At 46.3% G+C, this 21,674-nt stretch overlaps 1 protein-coding gene across 1 annotated transcript in view; it reads left to right on the top strand.

Annotated features, from left to right (window-relative positions):
* Positions 1 to 3,351: 3,351 nt before the first annotated feature.
* Positions 3,352 to 21,674, top strand: part of nrxn3b (neurexin 3b) — a gene marked incomplete at both ends in the record, with an annotated part of 373,896 nt that continues 355,573 nt past the window's right edge. The window contains one exon of the mRNA XM_083643677.1: positions 3,352 to 4,075. Coding sequence (XP_083499803.1) covers positions 3,352 to 4,075 — 724 coding nt within the window. The remainder of the gene's footprint in view (positions 4,076 to 21,674) is intronic.

The raw sequence follows: 21,674 nt of genomic DNA, 5'->3' as shown, positions 1-21,674 counted from the left end.
AAATTGGCGATCTCCTGTAACCTTCAAGGACGAGTGGATGTCCCTTTGGAAACCACTGGACTATAGACTAGCAGCTCCTGGCCCAGATACACATTAAAAGTATAGCCTATAGAGCCCATGTTTGCGGTGACTGATGTAGAATTCAATCCTTCCTCCAGCCTGAAGCTGGTTGTGATAGACAGGGAGTCCAGCGGGGGGGTACAGGGGTCTCCAGTCAGACGGGGGGGCTACATTACAAACATTGTCAATAAATCCGCAGCACCACCACTAGATGCATCATTTACTGTATGCTCAGTCAGTATGGTATGGTATCCTGTACAGGTCATCTCATATCCTCCACTATTTAATAATTCAAGGTGTATGTATCCTGGAAAATAATATTGCAATGTGCACAACCAATCATGTTAAGCACACATTATGTGCTTATTCTAGCATAATTACAACCATGTCAAGACTCCTGCTGAGGGTTGAAGCAAAGACGTCAAGGTAGCCTATACCGCCATGTTGAATTTTAGGCTGTTGTTTAATTAGGCATTTACAGAGGAAACAAAACATGTCTCCTATACATACTTGAGTTACAGGACTGTTCAGAATCAGAATCAGAATCACTTTTATTGCCACAGTATGCAAGTTAGTTACATACAAGGAATTTGTCTTAGCCTCTTTGTTATCGTGATAGCTTCTGCTAGCTGCAAGCTACATTAATTAACTTGTTTTAGCCTTTCAATAACCCATTGTTCTGAATGGCGAATGCTAATGATGCTAATTGGCAATTTTGAGGGTACTCTGAAGGACAATTCCCCATAATGAGATAAGTGTCTGTTGAAGCAAATTGACAGGCTGTAATTTAATGTCAATGAAAAAGTCAATATTGTCTCCGTTCGCCTCAACTGGTGGCATAGGCTATAACTTACGTTACATACAGAGATAACGTAAGGCCTATATGCAGGTGGACTTGACGTTTGCTATTGTGGGGAGAAAGGCGGGACACCTGATACCTGAGTTTGGCATTGACATACAATATGCATAGAATATGTCATGTCATTGAATAGGCGAGGCTATTTTCAATGGATGTTGCATGTCAAGTTTCATGAGAGCGACGTTAATTTTAGCACGTTATTCTTTACATGGTATTTGTTGCGCATAGGCAAAAAACAAGCACGTTTCTGCTTTGACGCTGTAGTTAAGAAAGGCAACCTGTTTAGCATCGTTAGCATTCCTTATCGAATCAATGGCTCACACAGGGACACCTGATGCCTCACTTAGGCAATGCACACAATAAGTCATGTTAATTGAATACAGGGCATGGCCAATTTTCATAGGAGACTGGAGATCTCGGGTTTCATAGGCGCATGATACGTAGAGATAGGCCACCCCATGCAGCACCTTATCAGCACACAGCACATCTCAGGAGGCGGGGCTGGATGGGCATGGCTGTGTCCACAGTTCTGTTGACCCCTGACCCCACTGAGCCTTGTAACCTCTTTGCTGTCTCACAGAGTCACCTTTACGACAAACACAATGATCCGGCCAGGCAACGCAGCGTTGTCAAGAGAGACACGTATATAGCGGGACGCACGCGTCCAGGCACACACACTGCATTAGCATAGGTATCAGTTACTAGGACTCAATAGCTCGCCTGCTGCGGCAAGATTAACTATTCAGGGCAGGTGGTTAAAGGGCCTATTGTATTGCATGGTGCTCTGCCACCGTCATGATTGGACAAAGCCTTTGTCTGCTGGACAGCCCACTGCCAAAACAAATGCAAGGGCAAATACTGGAAGAGTACACACACATATACGGTTTCTAGGTCTATTGAGCAAATTCAAATAGAGCTGAATGAGTACAGGTCTAGCAACCTACTGTAGGCTAGTGGGCTAAAACCCCCTTTCGGTTTCATCTGGGCTCCAGTGGTGGAAATCATTTGGCCAGAAGAAGAAGAAAAAAACTTTAATCGTGGGTTCCAATGTGAAGTGGTACTGTAGCATCCGAACGTCTTTCTGAATAGCTGTTTATGATTTTAATCCCCTAAAGACATGCAAATGAGAGGGAAAGTGGCTTGCGGATAATTAGTCATATCTATCAGGATTCCAGCAGGCCCTTAGAGATAGCAGGTGGACGTTTGCAGCTAAACACATGTACTGGCTCACCTCAAATGGATTTTCACTCATCACAGAGTCAACAACAGCAGCAGCCAGGATATCTTTCTAAATTTTCAGCGGTGTGCGGTACTCCTCGAGACTCTTGTAGTGATGCTATAAAAGTTTGAGTGATTATTTGAGTTCCAGCTCAAATAAAATGGGTAATTGGGAAGACATGGCCCCCCACATAAAAATACTCGTAAACCTTAATGGACGTTAATATTGGTTACTTAGTGTTATTTAATGGCCTCATGGAGAGCCACTTTTACTCTACATGGTCCACCCTTCTTTAGTAGAGGATTTAAACTCAAATCATAGTTTTGTTTAATTTAGAAGACATTGCTATTTTCCAACAATACAATCACTCCTCTATTTTGCTTCTTCAGGATAACCAATTATTTTCAAACGACTGGTTTGCAATTAGTACTGTAGATGTAAAAGGATAGGTTAATTTGTGTTGGGTCTTTTCATAACAGCCAATGCCTAAGGTTTTGGATCAAATAGATCTCATTTAGTTTATAATATGGTTTTGTTGAATTATGGAACATGCCCTTGCCTCCTATACATATTCACTTATTATTAGCAGTAGTTAACAAGTTTATGTGGTGATTAAACAGTGAACAACAGTGAACCAAAGCACTTTTTCCCACTCCGAGTTAGCTGTTTTTTTTACTGTCATGGGAAAAAAAGAAAAGGTCCTGACATGTGAAATTAAAAATGACTTCTTGCTTAACGAAGCATGTTGGTGACATGTCCGTTGTCTGCAGTTCTGTCATAGGTGTGCCTGAAGCTGGAGAGAAGATCATGGGGCACGGACACGGAACTGGACCAACCATGGAGGTAGTGTGCCTCAATCCAGGAAGTCGCCTCAAAGAGAAATCAGCGGATGCAGCTCTGAATCACTGACAGAAAACACTAAGGATCTTCTTCATCTTAGCACTCATACCTGTCCGCTTTATGTGGAAATTGGATATTTCCCCATATATCTCTGCTTAGACTCGGCTGAGAAGATTCGATTTTGTCTATTATCAACATTACATTTGCATCACAAATAAAAACGGATATTGCATTCTCTATTTGACTGTAAGATTATATGGAATATAACATTCAGCAGATAAATCTTGGATCCTAGACATAATCAGATGTTATTATCACTGAGGATCTACCCCCATTTCTAACCCTACAACAGCGCACCCTACTATTCTCTACCATGAATCCCACCACCTTACCAGGGCATGTCCTCTTGCTGCTCAGTACCATGCTGGGCCTGGGAGTGGGACTGGAGTTTACTGGTTCTGAAGGCCAGTGGGCTCGTTACCTGCGCTGGGACGCCAGCACCACAAGTGACCTGACTTTCCAGTTCAAGACATCAGAATCTGACGGCCTGATGATCTACTTTGACGACGGCGGATATTGCGACTTTCTGCTTCTGGCGGTATCGGAGGGTCACCTGCAGCTGCACTACAGCATCGACTGCGCCGAGACCACCATCACCTCCAACAAGACGGTCAACGACAGCCGCTGGCACTTCGCCGCCGTCAGCAGGCACTACTTGCGGACGGTCTTGGCCCTGGACGGCCAGACCAAGGCGGACGAGGTGCGGCCCCAGCGACAGTTCATGAAGATCGTGAGCGACCTATTCCTGGGAGGGCTCCCGGGGGACATCCGCGCGACCGCCATCACCCTGCCCTCCGTCCGTGAGCTGCCACCGTTCAAGGGAATTATCACTGATCTGAGTTATGGGAGTAAGCTGCCCACGCTCATCAATAGCCAGAAGGTGCGTTTGGAGATGATCGGACTGTGCACAGAGAACCCTTGCGAGAATGGAGGGAGTTGCTCTCTGGCAGATGGAGAACCCTACTGTGACTGCTCCAGAACTGGATATGTAGGTCGATACTGCGCTGAAGGTAAGTGGGCCGGCTCCACTGCTTTCTGTGTCAAGCGTTGAATATTGATTAAAGTCGGTGTAAAAATTTCAGAGGGATTTGTAGTGGCAGAAAAATGCTTGTTGTCTTAAACACAGATTCCTTCCAAATGTAGCATTGATCTAACACCATCTTTGCTCTTCTAGGTATATAAGGTAATGTTTGCCCACTGACTAACCCCACAGGTTTGTGTTTTGCATTTGGACAGATACAGTTCATGTTAAAATGATATCCTGGCGTTTGCCATACAACACCCAGACAGTCGTTATCTTTTCACCGTAAATCTCCACACAGACTGCTGAACCACATGAACCAAATTTAAAATTCATCTTGATTAACTTTGTTGCTGTCCCCGCTAGTCCTAACATGATTTGTGCCACCCCAGACATCATCTATCAAATTCCCTGAATAATATGCATTGATTATTATAATACAGAATGTACACAACAGAGTAATTTATATGAAGCAAGAGCAGCTATATTCCCATGTGTTTCAAAGTTGTAATGCACCTCACACAGGGCATACAGTAGCACCGTTAATATGTTTGTGTGGGTAGTTACTCTTTTAGAAAGTGTTCATGTTTCATGTGGGAGTTAAGGTGATGCGCTCAGCATTTCCTCTCCTTCACAGTTATTACGTTTGATGAGGAACCAGTGGATATTAGCTGATACGACTAAAATGACATCACTCAGTTCTCTTTTCTCCATTAAATGTATTCAGCTCATGCAAGGTGGTGCGGGGACCTGAAGGTACACAATGCTTGAATAAGAAACAACTTCATCTATTTTCCCTCTGCTTCTATGCCAAGGTCATCTCTTTTGGAGATGTTTTTCCTCTCTTGAGGTGCGGCACTTTGACAACATCCTAACACATCTTCACACTTTTTAAGCCCTACAGGCATACACAACTTTAGCCAACTTCAGCAAATATCTTTTACATCCTGACTCTCTAAGTGGTGACCCAGTGTGAGTGACATGCTGCAGGACCCCGATTTCAGCTGATGCTGATCTTTGGAGTTTTCTTAGAGAAATAATACAGAGAATACATTTCCATCACAGCACTCTTACTCCCCTAACTCCTCTTTCTTGTATGAGTTGTAAAGGATGACTTTGTGTGAACAGACCCATGTCGAGTTTCCTCCACTGCTGACCCACTTCCTGCCTATTTAAATCAGTCCGCCATGGCTGAGGGATGACTCCATTTTGACCAAAAAAACAAACAGGGGAATGCTCACTGAATACTGCTGACTGTTTTTAGACTGTATCTAATACAATTTACATGTTATCATTTTTCTCTAATGTACTGTAGCTTGCATTTAGAATGTCAGTAAATTAAGGATAAGTGGGAAACAGTTTTGCTGTATATGGTTTCCTACTGTTTGGAGCTCGATCGCACTGTGCTGGTTGCAGAGCAGTGGAGCGGACGCACCGGACTGGCCCCCTTTTTGCTTCGTCCCATTTGCTCATTGCCTGCGTCTATCAGTCGCTGTAAGAGGAGGCGTGGCCCATTTGTCTGAGAGCTTCCTGTGAGCTGACAGGGGGACGGTGACATCCTTGTGTTAAAACAACTTAAGGTTAGAGAAGAGAAGAGAAGAGCGGAGCTGTGAGTCAGCCGGACAGAGGACGAGATGGCCATATCTCAGCCCCGGGGGCAGAGCCAGACTCAATTCACTGTTCCATAATTTGTCCCAGGAGGACCGCCTTTGGATGAGAATCCCCCTTCAACACGCACGCACGCACGCGCCCACCCGCGGGCCCGCGCTCACGCACGCACGTACGCACGCACGCACGCACGCACGCACGCACACACACACACACACACACACACACACACACACACACACACACACACACACAAACAGTCCACCATCCCGGCTGATCCGACTGCAGCTCGTTTCTGCCTTCTCATTAACTGATGTGGCTGATTGTTGATTACACCACAGAGATGGGGAAACATCATTAGGAGTATAATGAGAACAGAGATGGCTAATTTTCCCAGAAAACGCATCTGCACAAACACCACCGTCAACTCCAACTGTCCATCCTGCACAAACACCACCGTCACCTCCAACTGTCCATCCTGCACAAACACCACCGTCAACTCCAACTGTCCGTCCTGCACAAACACCACCGTCACCTCGTCCTGCACAAACACCACCGTCACCTCGTCCTGCACAAACATCACCATCACCTCCAACTGTCCATCCTGCACAAACACCACCGTCACCTCCAACTGTCCGTCCTGCACAAACACCACCGTCACCTCCAACTGTCCATCCTGCACAAACACCACCGTCACCTCCAACTGTCCCTCCTGCGCAAACACCACCGTCACCTCCAACTGTCCCTCCTGCACAAACACCACCGTCACCTCCAACTGTCCCTCCTGCACAAACACCACCGTCACCTCGTCCTGCACAAACACCACTGTCACCTCCAACTGTCCCTCCTGCACAAACACCACCGTCACCTCGTCCTGCACAAACACCACCGTCACCTCCAACTGTCCCTCCTGCACAAACACCACCGTCACCTCCAACTGTCCCTCCTGCACAAACACCACCGTCACCTCGTCCTGCACAAACACCACTGTCACCTCCAACTGTCCATCCTGCACAAACACCACCGTCACCTCCAACTGTCCGTCCTGCACAAACACCACCGTCACCTCGTCCTGCACAAACACCACTGTCACCTCCAACTGTCCATCCTGCACAAACATCACCGTCACCTTCACCTGTCCGTCCTGCACAAACTATGTCCACCACAAATGCCCAAGCACTTTTAACACTCAAGCTGAAGTAGGTTTTGTGGGCCGCTCAAAGTGACCACAATTTCACATTTTGTTTGTTTATTATTACAATTAGAGGCCCTCAACTGCTTCGCGCTTGCAGGAACACAGGTGATTATGCTGTACGTTAATGAGCAATGGAAGCAATCTCTCAAACCGGTGAACATTTCTATGTTATCTGGCTGCATAGCCCAAGCCTCACATACAGACACAGGTGCTTTTTGCACACACACACACACACACACACACACACACACACACACACAGACGCAGACACGCACGCACGTGCGCACACACACACACACACACAGCAACGAGGCCCCTGGAGTTGCTCTTTAAAATGGGCAGATGGCTGACTGACTGAGTGGACTGGGTCTTAGAAGCGTTTTGCCAGCCGTATGCCTTATGCTAGCCTGCTAGCCCACTAGCCCACAGGTAGGAGGGTGGAAATAGGAGGAATAGACAGAATTCTAATGTGGGATCAGAAATTGGGGTATGGGCCCGTTTCTGAAACTAGCACTGAAAAACATCCAGATCATTAATACGTTTGGTGTTTATATCTCTAGCATAATCTTGCCCGCTTCATGAGATTGCTGGCCGAAATAACGATGTTTCACTCAGCTGCTGAAATGTCATTATAAACATAATTATAGTCATAATTGTGAGACAATAGCCCCCATCACTGCCTCACTGCCTCCCTCTCTCTCTCTCTCGCTCTCTCTCTCTGTCTCTCTCTCTCGTTCTCCTGAAGCTCGACCTAAACCATCCAGCTAGGCGATCAGCTTAGAACCACATGTTCCGTATCTCCTGCCATGTGGATCACAATGTATCCGTGTGACTAAAGAGTGTCCAATCAATGAGCTGAAATGAGACACCACTCATCACCACTCGCTCGCCACACACGCAGGCTTGTGGCGCATGGCGATAATAAACTCCATCAACTATTGATTTGTGCCGAGTCGTCTTTAGTAATGACTTAATTTGGTCCCCGTTATTGTCTGTGCAAATGGCGGTGTCTATCACGAAAATGTCTGGATGTTTTTCTCCCGCGTTCTATTCAATTAAATTAATAGGGCTGACATTATGAAGTCTCTTGAATACCTCAGGGTTTCCCCATTAGTGCGATGTGCATAAGGTCAAGGTTATTAAGAGCTATCACTGGATTGTTTAATTAATATGTAAAATGATCGCATGATCCCACATCCTGCATTTGTGATGAGCATTTTAAGCGGACCCCTTTTGCTTAAAAAATATCCACTGACCTGATGGAAGGATAGTAATTGAAGACTGGGCTGAGCAAACTGTTAAGCAAGTGCTGAAATGGTGCCTCCAGGCTTAGCTTTAAGGATTAATAAACAGACATGGGGAAAAAAAATGACAGTTACAATAATCTTACTATAAAAATAGGTCAGGGAGGGGGGGGTGGAGGAAAAATGGTGCAGGGAGTTGCCTGATTCTATAGTGCAGAGCGCATTTGTGTCTAGTGGCCGAGCTGAAAATGATGTTTGGATTTGAGTGGGGAAGCTGCTGGTAATATAGAGCAAGGGGATTACCATTGCAGCACATTGGCTTGTTCTGGACGATGTTGCATGAAGGAAAAGGGCTTTACACGCACACACATATGCGCACATGCTCGGCACATATGCACACATGTATCGAGTGCAAACAAAAGCATGTGCACACACACACACACACACACACACATACATACACAAAAATATGCACGGAAACGCACACACAAAAAACATGCACACATCCACACACGGGAGGAGCCTGCTCTCACACTCAAATCAGCACAGGCACACATGCAGGGGTCCAGAATGGTCTAGTGGAGAGCTGGAGCAGCACTACTGTCCATCAGCTGGCCACTATCTCCCTTCCCCCCACCAACATCCTCCGTCCTTCCCCTCTTGCTCTGCCAATGTCATCCAAGTAGCAGCCATTTTGGGCTCCCTAAAGGAGACGGGAGGAAGCCTTCACCAGTCCATGTCACTTGTCTTCCTCTGCCTCTTCCTCCTCCTCCTTGTGAAGGTTATTTCTGGCCTCTGCTGTGCGCGTTACATTTAGCATGAATGCTGCGCGCTCGTGATAAAAATGACACGGGGGCCATCTTTGAGAGGCTCGAGACGAAGCACAGGAAACTAAAGCCGCCATGGCAGAAAATCCCCAGTCAGTATCCAGTGGTGGGAAACGGGAGGCCTCTGTGCAGCCTGGCCGGAGATCAAGGCACAGTACTAGTTTAAATGCTCGGAGTCAAATTAATATCTCACATTGCGTATTAGCACCGGCACTTTAAAATGTGTAATGTAGTCGGCCTTAATTAAGATTTGTTTAATTTCCTCTTGTCACGTACTACTTGTTGCTCTCGAGGGGCTCTGATTACAGAAATCCCTTTACATCCATTCACGCCTGCGTGCGCCAGGGTTTGAGACGACCCTCAGGAGGAGGCAGCTGTACACATCTCATCCGGTTGCAGCCGTGACAAGATACGGGATAATGCCTGCCGCATAGCTTAGTTAACATATAGTCACAGGTACGACTGACACTCCCGTCACTGACTGATCTCTCTCTCATGCGCCCGGCCTACAGTAAATCTAATTGGTGTGTTTGATACAAGGAGGTCATCCACCGGTGAGAACCTGGTGAGGATGTTTGTCTCAAGGGATGAAGCTTAACCTGTGTCTTTTTTTTGTTGCAAAACCATGCTGTAAACTACTGGAGTCCCCCACAGTGAGCGTTCCTCTAAGCCAACAAGAAACCATAGGCCCTCTGGCACCCCTTGTGGCATAGGGGGTGCATGGATTTGGGTCAGCATTGAAGGAAACTCTGCTGGTGGTGGTGGTGGGTGGGGGAGAGGGGCAGGGATATGGGTCTGAGGAGCGTCCAGAGATCCACAAACCTCACAACACCATAAATCCTCAGAGTGTGGATTTATGTCTCTTCTTTTCTGTATGTGAGGCACTCTGTGAGATAAGATGCAGAATATTATGTCTAAGTAACAATATTCGAAATGTGGAAGAGTTGGTTGCCAATCGATCGTGACTAATGTGAATCTGGTTCCCTGAAAGGACGGGACAGATTCATTTGACTGTGTTTCTCTCCACAGGGATTTATATTGAAATGGGTTTATTTTGAACAGGCATGTCAAGGGGCACCTCTTAGCTCCTTACATGAGAAAATGCTTAGCAGTGTGCTACGTTTTTGCATGGTTAGATCCACATGCAAAAGAAGCTGTAGTGTGTTCCTAATGCGAGACATCTCTTTGCCTTCTTTCCTTCTTTATGCCATCTCCACAGCAGTCCAGAGAAAACCACCAGGTGAGTCTTCAGGACCAGATCATGATGATTGAGACAGAAAAAGAGCTAGTCATAGTTTCACCTATAGAGATCGAGGCAAAGTGAACGTCACTTCCTGCTTCAGCACTGTACCAGACATTTTCTTCCGCAATTTATTTTCACGTTTTTACATTTCGTAAAACGGTTCAGCTACTGTATATTTAGAATCGGGAGAGACCATAGAACATTTCAGTCAGACCAAAACCTAAAAACATCGAAAAACATCGTTTTGTTCTGAAATGTTATGTGATCTCTCCTGTTTCTAAATATGTATGTACCGTTTGGTTTGAACAAGTACAACTATTTTAATAAGCATTTTACGGAATGTCTATGGGAAAATAAATGGCGGATGAAAATATCTGGTACAGTGCTGAAGCAGGAAGTGACGTTCCACTTTGGCTCTCTATTGTAATGACATCTCTTCATTCAGGACAAATGCTTCACATATATATTTATTTAGTTAAAAGTTACGTTTGATTATTATGCAGTCAATTTTAAGAAGCGTGTGAAAATATACAAGTACCCCAATACTTAGTAAACAACATGCAGAGCCAGTGTATATTTTCTGTATATTTCTTAGTCATTTTTCTATTCTTAACAGAAAGCTTTCACATGCTACTGGAGAAAGCTTTGTCGTTTAATAGCGTGTTAGCCATGCTTTGCCATCACACAAAGCATGCATAATCACAATACACTTGCCGTATTGGTGTGCTGTTGTTTCTCAAATGGTTTCTATCCGTCTCTGTCTGTCCAATTCTCTCCCCAAGGCCTCGCACACCTGAAGGCGGAGCAAGGTACTCTCTTCCTTTTCTCTGTAGATCTGTTTCCTGTCCCCCTTCCCCCCTTCCTGCCTCCGATCTCTGCCTGGCTTGGGGGTTTTGGGGTGTAATTTTACGGTGTGTGCTTTCACTACCTGTCCGTGTGCGTTTGCTGCGATGCTCCCGTCATTGCTGTGGAGAAGGGTGTGTGTGTGTGTGTGGGGGGGGGGGGGGCATGGAGGCATACAGTAGCATGTTCTCATCTTACCTTCCTCTATTCTCTCTCTCTCTCTCTCTCCCTCCCCCTCTTTCTCCCTCATTCCACCCAGGTTTATGTGTATTACATAATTGTGTGCCAGGCTCATTTCTACAGCTAACATGCGATGACACACTCTGCCATTCCTGCCTGAACTCCATGGGGGTGGGTGGTGGGTGGTGGGTGGGGGGCAGAGGAACAGAGGGTGAGGGGGTGGCGGTGGGGGGTGGGTGGGGGGGACAGGAGAACAGAAGTGGGGGCGAGAATTTAGGTGGGGGCCCATAGGGGGGGTTAGAATAGAGATGTAATAAATCAAGAGATGAAGAGAGAGGAGAAGCAGAGGGGACATGCTGAGAATGTGAAGAGCATGATGGGGAGAGTCAGGAACAGCCGCAGAGGTACATGGCCATAATGTGATGTGCTTTCAATAGACTGCAGGACATGAGCACCTAAGGGAGGTGATGTCTGTGAGGGAGCCTCTCCCTCGCATGAAGTGTGCGCTCACTGTGTGTATATCTCTATGCGTGTTGTGTACTGGAAGTGCACACAGGTTTATGTCGAATGTGTGTGTGTGTGTGTGTGTGTGTGTGTGCGTGCGCGTGCAGCGCGCTGCCACGTGCCCCTCTGTGTCTCCCCCCGGAGGAAGGCTTTCTCCAGCGCCGATCCATTTGCATGGCCGTCTCCGTTTTGCATGAAAATGTCAAGTCGTCAGCATACAGGCTCAATGTAGACTAATAATAGCTTATCTCCACTTTTCTCTCCTGTTCTGCACGGGATGACACTCCTCCCTCTCTTCTCTCTGCGGATCCGCTCTCCTCTCCGTAACTGTAGGTAGAAGCAAAGGTAGAGCACTCCTTTCCCCCTATACCGTGCTCTCTGCTTAAGAGCTATGTGTGTGCGAGAGTGTGTGTGTGTGTGTGTGTTTATACCTATTATACGCTTGTCTGTGCGTGTTGAATTTGTGTTTCTGCCGCTGGTCAATTATTCATGATGTGTGTTCATTAGATGTATGCCTGTATGCCTGTCTGTGTGTGAGAGAGAGATGAAAAGAGGAGGACTCCATGCTTTCCAGTTAACAAGTGCCTACAATATATTCTCGCTGTATGAAGGACGAGTGCTTGAGTGGATGAGAATATATATATTATATATAATCATATGGTTTCAGTACTGGACAGTGGAAGTGATTTCTGCTGTTTTCACTGTCATAATATACTGTAAGCCATGGCAGTATGCAGTGCGATGGGTTCTTCAATGCCTTTGCAGACACTAGATAATGGTTAGAATGTGTCTACGTGGTGTGTGGTGTGCGCGCTTGTGTGTGTGTGTGTGTGTGTGTGTGTGTGTGTGTGTACGTGTGTGTGTGTTTGTGTGCATGTATGTGAGCATTTGCAATGTGTGTAATTGGCTGTGACACTTCTCTGTCTTGGCTGAATGAGAGCTGATTGGAGAACTTGATCTGACATTTGCCTTCTTTTGAATGAGGTTAAAGCAGAGGCCTCTGTGCATTGCAATCATGCAGACAATATCCTCATTACTCATTCATGACAACCGTGTGATACAGTGTGTGTGTGTGTGTGTGTGTGTGTGTGTGTGTGTGTGTGTGTGTGTGTGTGTGTGTGTGTGTGTGTGTGTGTGTGTGTGTGTGTGTGTGTGTGTGTGCGCGTGCGTGCGTGCGTGCGTGCGTGCGTGTGTGCGCGTGCGTGCGTGCGTGTGTGCGTGTGTGTGAGTGTTTGTGTGCGTGCCTGGGCCATGTACATAAATTAACCATTAGTGGTCTGAACATTGCTGGCATGTCTAAGAGCAAATCCAAACAGTTTGCCAAATATTGCTCTATTTCAGCGGTCATAGGCAGCCTGGCTGTGTGGAGGAGAAGGTGCTGTGTGTACCCTTAGGTGCCCATGAACTGTCGAACCCGTTATATCTGATTCCCTGCGATTTTAATATAATTTGTGGAAGCAAATAGAGAATTCAAGTGTGTGTGTGTGTGTGTGTGTGTGCGTGTGTGCGTGTGCGTGTGCGTGTGCGTGTGCGCGTGTGTGGCCGTGTGCGTGTCTGTATTCATTTGCTGGACATTAGGATAATGGTTAAGGTTAAGGTTCATATCTGTATCAAGGTTTTGAGAATTTTGTGTGTGCCCTTTAAGAAAAGGGCTGGGTATCGCTTAAGAAAATGCTGATACCAGTACTAATCTAATACCAGTACCCTTAACTTAAGTGATACCGATAGCTTCATTCAATACATTTTTTGTATGTTTTGGTGGCATCTCGGCACGCTGAGCTGCCACCTCCATCACATACACCGCGGTCAACTTCACCACCACAGACTGCATGGGTTGCAGCTGCTGCAATAGTGGGCCAATCACACGTCACATTAAATCGATGAACACTTGCAGCGATTGGCTGTGAGCAAGACCATACAAATAGTTTTTTCTAGATGTGCGTACAAAAAGGATTGAATACAGGTATCGTCTGACTGGACAAGTTTTGATACTTGGTACTGAGTTTTTTCGGACGATACCTTAAAGAGTGTGGTGCAGGTTATTTTTTATTATTATAATTTTTTTTACAGTTTGGGCTCAAGATTCTTATGAAAATACCCCCCCTCCCCCAAAACAAAAAACACACACACACAAAAACGATACGATACGGTACGATAATTGTCCTATTTGTATGATAATTTACCTCCAAAAACGATTGATATCGTACCCTCTGGTACGATAATTCAACATTTACCATCTGGCAACACTGCCCAGAATGCCTTTCGGCATTGAAGCGAGCAGGAGAAAAATCTGAATTGACGCCATTTTCACCCAAGGCAACTGTTTAGTTTGGGCTCTATAAAGGTTAATATCTAATATGGTAGTTTATGAAGTTTTATTAGTTTTAGTAGACAAACGTAGACCCCCCCAATATGCAATCGGTTTATCAAAATAGCGCCTATTTGGAAATATAATTCTGGAGGACCAGAGACCACACGTCCCACCCACCATCTCAGCTGAGATGGTGGGTGGGACGTGTGGTCTCTGGTCAGACTCCAGACTGGTCTCAGGCGGATAACAGACCCTCGGCATACGGGGGTAATAATCAGAGGAAACGTCACACGTGTTATGTTCAATTTGTGGGTTTTCAGGCGCGCGTGCCAGCTGCTTTACAAAAACCAGTCTAGATGCAGCTACTGTATGTGTGGGGAAAGAACATAAAACAAAAAAGAATCATATTGCTAAATACCAGTCCCACATATGAATGCAAAGTTGTCTCTAACCTGCATCATGCTCTTTAGAGGTGCCCAGCCCTACCATGCTAGATGTAGGAAGACAACGAATTACGATCATTGTTTCATATCAGTTCAAGGAAAGTTCTGCATTCCCTCACGTGGCCTGACAGTTGGCCGCAGTGCACCACTACAGTATGTTGTGTGGAGTTTTCCCATGTTTAGAGTAGACAGCTCCTTCCTTATCTGTATTCCAAAAGGTTTGCTTCCATACTGTACAGTGCAGTGCAACACTGTATAGTTTATGTACTAGTCAGGGGCAGTGGTGTGGCAGATATAGTGAGAGACTGCCTGTATAGTCTATGTACTAGTCAGGGGCAGTGGTGTGGCAGATATAGTGAGAGACTGCCTGTATAGTCTATGTACTAGTCAGGGGCAGTGGTGTGGCAGATACTGTATAGTGAGAGACTGCCTGTATAGTCTATGTACTAGTCAGGGGCAGTGGTGTGGCAGATATAGTGAGAGACTGCCTGTATAGTCTATGTGCTAGTCAGGGGCAGTGGTGTGGCAGATATAGTGAGAGACTGCCGGTGCTGTTCTGCAGCAGAGCCTGCTCTGTATTCTCCCTGTGGAGAGAGGAAAGCAAAAGGAAAATTCACTTACAGAAGTATGACATTATAACATGTAACATTATAACAGTAATTGGCCAACCAATGTCGATTGAGGGGGGGGGGGGGGTCATAGTGGCTCAGTGGTTAACACAGCCGCTTAACGAGATTTACCACCCTGGCCCCTTTCTGTGAAGACTTTTCATGTTTGTGGAGTTTTCCTCTGGGTGTTCCAGTTTCCTCCCGCAGTCCAAAGACATGCAAATCATGTGGATTAGAGACTGTAAACTGCTGATATATGTGAGTGTGTGAATGATTGTCTGTATATCTGTGTTAGCCCTGCAGGCATCTCTGGATACGCTCCCACTTCCTGCAGCCCGGGGGAAGAATACGTGGCTAAAGGAAATGAATGAGTAAAAGTCGTTAAAATTGGGGCTACATATATCCAGTCACACATTACCATAAGAGGGATGCAGTTCTCTATGAAGATACTTTACTGTATATATTTTTTATTTTTTATGATTCTTCGCCCATTTCCTCCTTAATTGTACTTGGCCAATTTCCCCCTGCTGCCCCGGTCGCTGCTCCACCCTCTGCCGACCTGGGGAGAGCCGTAGACTAGCACCATGCTTCCTCCGACACATGCGCAGTTGCCAGCCGCTTCTTTGCACATGACAGCGGGGAGCTTCACCGGCAGGACGTAACACGTGGGAGGATCACGCTATTCCCACCAGTTCCCTTCCGCCCTGAACAGGCGCCCCGACCGACCAGAGGCAGCGCTAGTGCAGCGACCAGGACACATACCCTCAATCCGGCGCGAGCCTGCGACCTTCGTAAGATACTGTGTCTTTGAATTAGATTTAATATAGTATTTCAGATTTACTCGTCTTGCCAAACACGTATAAGCCAGCCTCACAGTGGCAATACTACTCACAAGATAAAATCAAGCTCTACCATTTCCAAGTATCCAAAACAAGTATTAGAGATCTGAAGGGAGGATATTCTAAAGCATACAGGTATGTAATCAAGGCAGTGTTTATGTTATATAGAACTTATTGCATGACTTACTTGAGAAATACTAGGCTACTATCATGATGAGGATGTTTCGGACACTAGGTCCCTGTGCCATTAATGCCTTTGCAGTTGCCAGCGCGTACCTACTGTATATGGCACAGTGGCCAGAGGGCCCAGTAAGTGTAAGTATGTGTGGGGTGTGGTGTGGTGGGGTGTGGTGGAGCGAACAGACTAAAGAAAGGAGACTACAGTGAGAGGGGGAGGGGTAGAGAGAGAGAGAGAGAGAGACAGAGACAGAGAGATAGGGAGAAAGAGAGCACTATGGCTCAAGGGGCTGGGAGAGGGCGGGGCAAGGCCAGCCACACATCTATAATGTGAGAACAAATGGAGCGCCTTGTCGTCTAATCTGGGGCTGATGCTATACGTAGCCGGCGCCATCTGCAAATAAGCCATCAGGAGGTGTTACGCCCTGATGAGGCCCCGATCATTCTCGCTTCAGTGTTCTGGGCTCAGTGAGGCAACTTTTTGAGATGCATGGCTTTGATGAGAGCTCACTTCTAAGCCATGGCGGTGGACCAGGACAGTGCTCCAGATAGCAACATTGCTCCAGTTAGCAACATCCTTCACTTTAACCTGCAGACTTGCTCTTGTTCTGTTTGTTAGTGGGAAATAAAGCCTGCTTTCAAACTTTCTCATTGTGATACTGTACATAGCAGAGTTGGGGAAAGCTAATTAAATGATTACCTGATTTGCGTCCGGGTAGTGTAGCAGTAGATTCCCTGCCTACCAACATGAGGGTCGCAGGTTCGCGCCCCCGTGTTACCTCCGGCTTGGTCGGGCGTCCATACAGGCATGATTGACAGTCGGGTGGGGAGCCAGATTGAGGGTATGTGTCCTGGTCGTTGCACTAGCGCCTCCTCTGGTCGGTCGGGGCGCCCGTTCGCGGCGGAAGGGAACTGGTGGGAATAGCGTGATCCTCCTATGTGCCAGTGAAGCCCCCCACTGTCAGGTGAAAAGAAGCGGCTGGCAATTGCGCATGTGTCGGTGGAAGCATGGTGCTAGTCTACGGCTCTCCCCAGATCGACAGAGGGTGGAGCAGCGACCGGGGCAGCAGGGGGAAGAATTGGCCAAGTACAATTGGGGAGAAAATGGGAATAATAATAATAATAATAATAATAATAATAATAATAATAATAATAATAATAATAATAATAAAGATATTACCTGATGTGAAAAGCCTCCAGACTGAAAAGAGTATTTTTCTGCACCCTGTCTAGAACGAGCCTTGAAGCCAGACACTGTCAAGCAAGATTAGTCAGCGACAGCGTTCAGTTGTTGGTGTTGGACGTCATGGCAGGGGTTATTAACATTCTTAAAATTAACTTTTGAAAACCATTCACTGTAGCAAATTACTTATTACTTCTTTTCGCCTTCATTTCACAACCCACTTAACCCCCTGCTTGGGCCCACACGTTTGAAAACCAAGCCCTTAGCATAATTGTGCTAAGGAAGGACTGTAGCACTGCCTTAATAACAGTCTGACCATGGTGTACTGTTGTGGGGCCATATTGTGCTCACTGACTTGTGACAATACAATTTTCCCCATCATGTCTCATCACAAATGGCATATCTGCTGTGCAAGTGGCTTTCAATGGACACATGGGTGGTGTTCATCAGGGTATGAGAGTCTAGCCCAAGGTCAGAGGTGGGCCTGGAAGCCAACCTTCAAGCCATGCGATGCCAGTGCAGCGGAGGATATAATGGGTTTCCTTTGAACACACCAAAATCCATTATGTGGGTGGAAAAAGCTGACCTAGTGGTTATTGCTCAACATTTGAAGAGAAAAAAAATGGTGAGCATATCCTGTGAGGTCTTGCTTTTTTTATGACCAACAGGCTTCTTCAACTAGCTAACAATTACAACAATAAACCCATGGTGGATTTGACTTAAATGCATTAATCACACTTGTAACACTAGGTGTTAACAAAAGCGGACTTCTCCTTTTGTAAATGGACTGCATTTATATAGCGTTTTTATCCAAAGCGCTTTAGAATGTGCCTACATTCACCCATTCACACACCGAAGGCGGCAAGCTGCCACGCAGGGTGCTGGCACAGCCATCATGGAGAAATTTGGGGTTCAGTGTCTTGCCCAAGGACACTTCGCCATGCAGACTGGAGGAGCCGGGGATCGAACCACCGACCTTCTGGTTAGTGGACGACGCGCTCTACCTCCTGAGCCACAGCCGTTTTGTGAAGCAGTTCCTCTATTGAGCATTTTGGACTCCGGAGCTGGACAGAGAAACAGTGCTGCTATAGTTGGTTTGGACACGACTTGGCAGTGGGAGCAGATAGTCCACTTTAGAGAGTAGGACACCAGAAGGAAAGAGATATGGAGGGTGTGGAGAGAGAGACAGAGAGAGTTCAGTCCTGGTCTAATCCCCCTGTATGAAGGCTTAGTACTGGCAACTCATTCTCTACCTCTGGAGTCACTATATGTAATTATCCTCTCAAAGTCTTGCCTGCAAAGTTCACCCAGACACCATTTTTGCTTTCTCCCTCTGTCACCTTCTCTCTGTATTCTCTCTCTCTCTCTCTCTCTCTCTCTCTCTCTCTCTCTCTCTCTCTCTCTCTCTCTCTCTCTCTCTCCCTCCCTCTCTCTGTATTCTCTCTCTCAGTCACCCCTCACCCCTCTGACTCCATCTCCCCCGCTCTCTCTCTGCTTTTGTCTCACCCCATTTATCTCTGTCTGCCTCAGTATTCAAGTTAGCTTGGTGCACTCTCCCTCTTCCTCTCTCTCTCTCTCTCTCTCTCTCTCTCTCTCTCTCTCTCTCTCTCTCTCTTTCTTGTGTTTCTCTAGTTCAAAGCACTGTGTACATCTTGAGCCTCTTATCACTGTCAGGCTCAAGATGCGATGCTAGTTCTTACTTCCTGTCCACAGATGCTCCTCGGCTTCAGTGGGGTTTGTCCGTGGCTTTCTCCATCCTCCTCAGAGCCACAGGGTTTTCCTCATACTTTATACCCACTCACAATGCCTTTTGGTTTAGCAATTTACCATGCTACATTGAGTACACAGTAGTTTACAGCAATAGTCCACAACTGACAATGTGTTGCTACTCAATGTACTAATTTGTCACTGTTGGATTATTTCTTTATCCATACATTTAGCCCATTGGTACATCTTTACATGTTTTGTTAATTCTATCATGTATTGAGTCGACCAGTCATGTGTAATGTGAATGTACATACGTAGCTATCCTGGGTCTGGGCGCCCCGCGGTGGGTCACTGCGTGGGGCTCAGTCCTTCCCGCGGCGCCCCGGGTTGGGGAACGGCCCGTGGTCATTTGCTACATGTCCTCCCCCCTCGTTGCCTCTCCTCCATACCTTCCTGTCTGTGGGTCGCCTTTTGACTCAGCCTCCTAATACCTCGCTAAAGGCCCTCAGGCTACAGCTATCCCACAGAACTCATTTGGAATATCAAACTTCAGTTGAGTTAAAGTTGAGTTCAAATTTAACTGATCTTTCATTCGGACTGGGTACACCGTGCCAACTTTTTGCATGGTGCAACTGTGTGTGATTTGTTCGTTCAGTGCTACAGTTGCTAGTGTAGACACTGCATGAAATAGGCCACGCCCATCACGGGGGAAAAGCTCCGTTCATTTCCACACACCGGCGTCAGTTTTCTTGAATTAAACATAGCTAAAAGCTGTTGTGTGGTGGGCTGCACGAGACAACAAATGTAAAAAATTGCCAGTTAAAGTTTTTATGTACTCCCGAGGAAAACAAGGAAGCCGTTGAGAATTGACAAGAAGAAAAATGTGGATGTTGCTGTCAATGAAGTAAGTTGGAGGGTTCATCTTCTGTATATACAATCTTTTTGTGCAAGACCCGACCATGCACGCGACATAGGAGAACGCCAGGATTGGACAGGAGTTTGTGTTTTCCCCCGTTTTGGGCGTTGTTTCTGAATGACGACGCGCTCCGCAGTGTCTCTGGGTTAGTAGCTCACTTGGACTCGCCAAACAGTTCACTTCCTGCGTTGGACTGAAGCAGATCCACCTTTTGCCCAAAAGGCAAATGCTTACAAATTTGAGTAGTTCATTCAGTGTGGTAGCAGTTCACTTTATGTGGGTGTTAAACAGCTTTTACTTAAGAAAAACAATTCAATTGAAATTATAGCAAGTTTGTAATGGCAGCCAGCTGATCAGGTAAACCCCATTTTTCCTAGTTTGTACAGCTGTAAATGTGTCCAAATTCGTAGTGCTGGTGAATCAAAGGAACGGGTGCTGAATCAATTCACTAGTCTCTACCCTACTCAACCACACAGGCGGGTTGGAAAATGACCCAATTGTGCTTCCTCATACTTCTTCAGAGGATGTGATATGGACGGGCAAACGATGCCATCAGAAGTTAGTTTTATTTGGAGAGTGTGTGGTCTTATCAAGGGAGCGAAAACAGCCTTTTCTGTGAAGCTCCAGACAACAGGCTTCTGAGCACCAGCTGGCCACTTATTGGCTTTGGTGCACGTTGGTTTTTTCTGCTGATAAAGGGCTATTAATAGCCACTAGCCAGACGCCCACGCTGAACTTCAGTTGGACTTGGTCTCACTTCATTACTCAAGTCTGAAACGACAGTAGAATCCTTGTGGTGGTTTTCAAAGTTTGCTCAAATTGAGGGCATTGGTCAAATTGATTTCAGCAGTGACTGACTGTTCCCCAAGCAGTCAGGATATGAGCCATACACAAAGACCTGCCCTTACACATGCGGGTTTTCCCGTGCGGCCCGTTGTTTCTAAAAGCATGCTGATTGGCTAGAATTTTACAACAGCAATCTCCCTTCCAATCCGGGAAAGTCAGACCCCGAATTTGTGAGAAACCTGCTTGAAAAGTGGAGGTTACAAGCAATTCTGTGAGAGGGTGAAAGCTATGGCATTAAGTGAATGGAGCAGATTGTGTGTCAGTTTCATTATATTTGAAGAAGGAATATCCATTCACTCTTCTACTCTGTGACTTATCCTTCTGGTCCTTTCTGTTACACTCTGCTCTATTCTGTTACTTGGCTTTTCATTTTCCATTCCATTCGATTACATTATTTCCTGTCATGTTTTTCTGCTCTCTTTCTTGTTCTCTTCCTCCAAGCCATTTCCTCCATCGCTGGCTCCCCAGACGCCGGGCAAATGTTCAGAGGACATTGTAAAGCTATAGAGCACAACGCTTACGCTGTGTTTGAAGGCGCTCTGTTTCGCCCCAGACATCAAGCCACTCGCCAATGGCAACCCAACAATTGGCTGCTTGTCTTCCTCTTTGCCTCTCTTTTGTCCGTGTGCTCTATCTCCTCCTCCTCCCTCTGTTCCGTCTCTCTCTTGCTGCTGACCTCTGGGATCAACCGAGCAAAACTGATTCCCTCTTTTTCACGGATCACCAGTGCGTCAGTGCTTACGCAACAGCCAGAGAGAGAGAGAGAGAGAGAGAGAGAGGGAAAGAGAGAGAGGGAGAGAATATGTACAGTAACTGACGTAATTTTGTCCATCTTTATTTGAATGAAGGGAATTGCTGTTGGTTAAGCCAAAGAGCCTGGTCTTCTACTGTACCTGCTCTATTTGTAAAGTGCCTTGAGATAACTCTTGTTATGATTTGTC

Source organism: Poromitra crassiceps (assembly GCF_964638095.1).
Source record: "Poromitra crassiceps genome assembly, chromosome: 9".
Classification (NCBI taxonomy): Eukaryota; Metazoa; Chordata; class Actinopteri; order Beryciformes; family Melamphaidae; genus Poromitra; species Poromitra crassiceps.
The sequence above is the reverse complement of the archived record's forward strand: the minus strand, read 5'-3'. Positions and strand labels throughout refer to the sequence as shown.